Source organism: Sinocyclocheilus grahami, unplaced genomic scaffold, assembly GCF_001515645.1.
Source record: "Sinocyclocheilus grahami isolate Dianchi unplaced genomic scaffold, SAMN03320097.WGS_v1.1 scaffold358.1, whole genome shotgun sequence".
Classification (NCBI taxonomy): Eukaryota; Metazoa; Chordata; class Actinopteri; order Cypriniformes; family Cyprinidae; genus Sinocyclocheilus; species Sinocyclocheilus grahami.
Genome location: NW_015505537.1, coordinates 268,447 through 272,919, shown reverse-complemented (window position 1 = coordinate 272,919; position 4,473 = coordinate 268,447). Strand labels below are relative to the sequence as shown.

Below are 4,473 nucleotides of genomic sequence, written 5' to 3'. Positions count from 1 at the left end.
CCCTCTCTCTCTCTCTCTCTCTCTCTCTCTGTTCTCAGGTGACAGGAAAGTTCCGAGGAGGAGTGAATCCGTTCACTCGGGATTGCTGTGGTAATGTGAAACACGTCTTATGCAGTCCACTTGCTCCTAGGTAAAGAAAAAACTGGCTCACACACACACACACACACACACACACACACACACACACACACACACATATATATTCATGTTTATAATCAGTGATAGTTACAAATACACACACATATCAGAAATGTGTGAAAGCGAGTCGTAACACCAGGCACGGTGTGCTTCCTCGGCCCCTGACAGCTGGTTCCTGGCACTTGACAGCTATCTTTCGCTCATTTTGGAACAGACGGTTGGGTGTTTCATTTCACTTGAATTTACATTAGACTGTGTTATTTTACATTTGTAAAACAGACAGGATTCAGTGAACATTACGCTTTGGCAAATGCTACAAAAGACCTATGAAGTACCAACCTCACGCTGTCTTTGAGCAAAATTAGAAAAGAATGGCAATTGCAGCTGATGCCCATATGGAGACATACATTAATTAATTAATCCGTTTCAAATAAATGGTGTTCTTTTGAACTTTCTAATAAGAATCTCAGTATGCACAAAATATGAAGCATCATAACTGTTTTCAACATTCAACATTTTGTTGGGCAGCAAATCAGCATTATATATGAAGGATCATGTGACACCCGCAGTAATGGTGGCTGAAACTTAACCATTGCCATCAGAGGAATAAATTGCATTGCATTTAAAAATATATTAACCCTCTGGTGTCTGAGGAGGCACTGAAGAAGTTTTTTTCAGTATCTTAAAAACATATGAATGGCTAAAGTCTAATTACACTTTAATTCGCACAAACTGGGCTACAGTAGTATGTGAGCAGCATGAATGTACATGTTTGTGTTCTTGAGAAAAGAACGTTTATGCATGGTTAGTGGAAAACTAAAAGTCACTGAAATAAGGCCCTAAAACACATACAGAACATTTGTTATCAGATACTGAATGCCCGTATGTGAGGATGAATATTTAGTGATTCACACGTGAGAGACAAAGGGCCTCCCATAATGAGGCATCAGTCAGTAATGTCTCTGTGAGGCAGGTAACAAAGAATGCGAGGAGTAAAGAAATTGGGGTTTGTATTTGTGTTTTATTTACAACACAGTATAATCAAAATACACAGTGAAGGTCAAAGACACATTATTGAGCACACTGATCTAAACACTGAGACTGAAACAGTAGCACACCGTTGTGTCATTGCTGAAACAGATCCTGTTCCAATGTTGAAACATGTAAACCATACCTGATAATTGACTGAAATAAGTTGAAATAAAAAAAAAGTTACACAGAAATATTTAAAAGAAACCTGAAAAAACAACTACATCATCAGTAGTCATGGAGGTTATTTTACCGTATTTTATACCATATTCAATGTAGTTGAATAGAAAACAGTGATTTTGAATTATAATGGTATAGCAGTTTTTACTGTTTTTAATCAAATAAATGCAGCCTTGGTGAGCATAAGAGTTTTTTCAAAAACATTAAAACTTCTTACTGATCCCAAATGTTTTTTAACAGTAATGTACTTCCAAGATAACCAATTTACCAGCTTATTAAACAAGAAAAATGTAGGGAATTACTTAATTTTATTCATCAGTTGTTGATTGGATTGTGAGTACTTAATAACTAAATGGAAGCAAGTCTGGAGATTGCAAGTATGTATGTGTGTGTATATATATATATATATATATATATATATTCAGTCCCTCCAGGATTTTGCAATTCTGCGATCGCTGAATTTAATAAATTTTCGCGAAAGCTCGCAAATTTTCGTAATTGCCGCAGATTTTCTGCAGATTTTGGGCTTAGACGTGTCCCGTGACGTCATTGGAACACGCATTCAGTCAAAGAAAGGTTTCTCAGTTCCAAAAATGGAATGAACAGCCTTGCGTTCTCATCGTGACCGATTAACAAGAGCTATATTGGACAAACGAACAGAAAGCGGAACGAATCCGCGCTGCTCGTTTATCTGCTCGGTATATCTGATCTCGATCACACGACACCGTTATACACAGCGCTGGGAGATACAGTGAAGAAAGCAGTTGAATTCACTGCAGAATCAATAACATCTCTGTGAAATCTCGTGAGAAGCATTCAAATTCGTCCCAGAATTCTGTTAAAGCTACAGATATCAGAACAAACGCCACTAACGTGGAAACCAGGAAAAACATTCAATAAACACAAATCACCATCATTCACCATGGGTTTAACATAGTGAAACTACAGGAACAACTTGTGGCAGAAATGGTTTTCGAGTGTTTTTAAATGCTTCACAAAACTTTTCCCAGCAATTCAAAGCTTTAAGTATTACCGAATTTGAAAGTTATTTTTAATGTGATGACATTATCTGTTCATCCTTCATAAATTGCCCCCATTTATAAAACTAAAAGTTTCATAATGTAGGAAAGCAAACACTTATTAAAAAAAAAAAAAAAAAAAGAAGACATTAAATTATCACTAGTAGATGGATGCAGAGAAGTACCTCTAGGCTTATTAGCCATTTCCACTCCCTAATATATATTTTTTGTATTTATTAAATTATATTTAGACATTATGAATGACAGTAATAAAAGTTAATTTGATCTGCATCTCAACTATCCAGACAGCACAAGTATATCCGTAAGACGTCTGCTAAAGATCTGGGAAACATCTGCTGGGTAATCTGATAAACGTCTCAGAATGCGTTCTAATAAATGTCTATTTGACATCTGACAGGAAACGTCTTAGAGATGTATTGCAGATGAGCACACACTCTAAAAATACATCTTGCATTTGTAAATGCTGACATCAAATAGACATCTCCGAGGTGTACAAGTGTGATTAGGGTGAGGTGCTGGTGCCACCTTCTGTAGAACTTAATGGCACTGGTGCTGGTGTCCTCAGATGTTGCTCTGGAGCCCTACAATGGCTCTCGAAGTCAGAAAAGTTATAACAATGTTAGAAGAATGTTGTCTGTGATATATTTTCGCTGCAAAACGATAAAAAATGCTGTAAATATCACTGCAGATTTTGAGAAAAGCCACAGCATCATTTTAGGCTGCAAAAATCAGAAAAAAGTCCTGCGAAATCCTGGAGGGACGGTATATTAGTGCTGCCAAACGATTAATCGCATACAAAATAAGTTTTTGTTTGCATAATATATGTGTGTGTTCTGTGCATATTAATTATGTACAGTATATATAAGTAAATACACACATGCGTGCATATATTTTGAAAATATTTACATGCATTTGCATGTCTATATTTATATTCATATAATTTATATTATAAATATATTTAATATATAAACATAATATATTTTTTTGAAATATATACATGCATGTGTGTGTAATAATAAATATACACAGCACACATGCATATATTATGTAAACAAAAACTTTTATTTTGGATGTGATTAATCGTGATTAATCATTTGATAGCACTAATATATAGATATATATATACCGTATATGTATGTGACCCTGGAGCACAAAAGCAGTGTTAAGCCGCTGGGGTATATTTGTAACAACAGCCAAAAATACATTGTATGGGTCAAAATTATCTTTTTTTTGTTTAATGCCAAAAATCATTAGGCTATTAAGTAAAGATCATGTTCCATGAAGATATTTTGTAAATTTCCTACCGTAAATATATCAAAACTTCAGTTTTGATTAGTAATATGCATTGCTAAAAACTTAATTTGGCCAAATTTGAAGGCAATTTTCTCAATATTTAGATTTTTTTGCACCCTCAGATTCCAGATTTTCAAATAGTTGCATCTCGGCCAAATATTGTCCTCCTATCCTAACAAAACATACATCAATGGAAAGCTTATTTATTTATTCAAAAATGGACCCTTATGACTGGTTTTGTGGTCCACGGTTACATAGTATATACAGTATATATATATATGTGTGTGTGTGTAAACTCAATGCTTCAAGAAGAAGATATGGTTTGAAATATAACAGCCTTTAAGCCTTTAACAATTACTGTGATACTTCTAAACAGCAGACAGAGGTGAAAAAAGAGGTTGTTTATCATAGTAGACAGTCTGGAGGGGTTTGAGAAGAAGAATATGGGTCCTTAGGAAGGTAGATTGTGTCCTGTCTTTGCCTGTTTTATGAGACTCTGAGCAGGAAAGCGTACAATACTGAAGATTTGAATCAGGTTATGAAACAATGGAGAGAGAAAGTGATTGCTGTATAAACACAGATTAGAGCCAAGGTTAATGTCTTGTTAAGACTAGTGAAGGCATCTTCAGAAACAATAGAGGACAACCTTTGTGAGGCCAAAGCAGAACAAAAGAAAGTTGCAGTAAACTTTTTTTCCACAAGACTATTTACATCATTCCTTAAATCAGAATTATAGGAATAGTTCACCCCCCCCCCCCCCCCCCCCCCCCCCAAAAAAAAAAAAATAATACAA

At 35.2% G+C, this 4,473-nt stretch overlaps 1 protein-coding gene across 1 annotated transcript in view; it reads left to right on the top strand.

Annotated features, from left to right (window-relative positions):
• LOC107548914 (probable palmitoyltransferase ZDHHC8) overlaps positions 1-4,473 on the top strand; it is a 79,973-nt gene that overhangs the window by 71,094 nt on the left and 4,406 nt on the right. Inside the window, exon 7 of the mRNA XM_016229788.1 lies at positions 2,672-2,726. Within this exon, the coding sequence (XP_016085274.1) occupies positions 2,672-2,726 (55 nt within the window). The remainder of the gene's footprint in view (positions 1-2,671; positions 2,727-4,473) is intronic.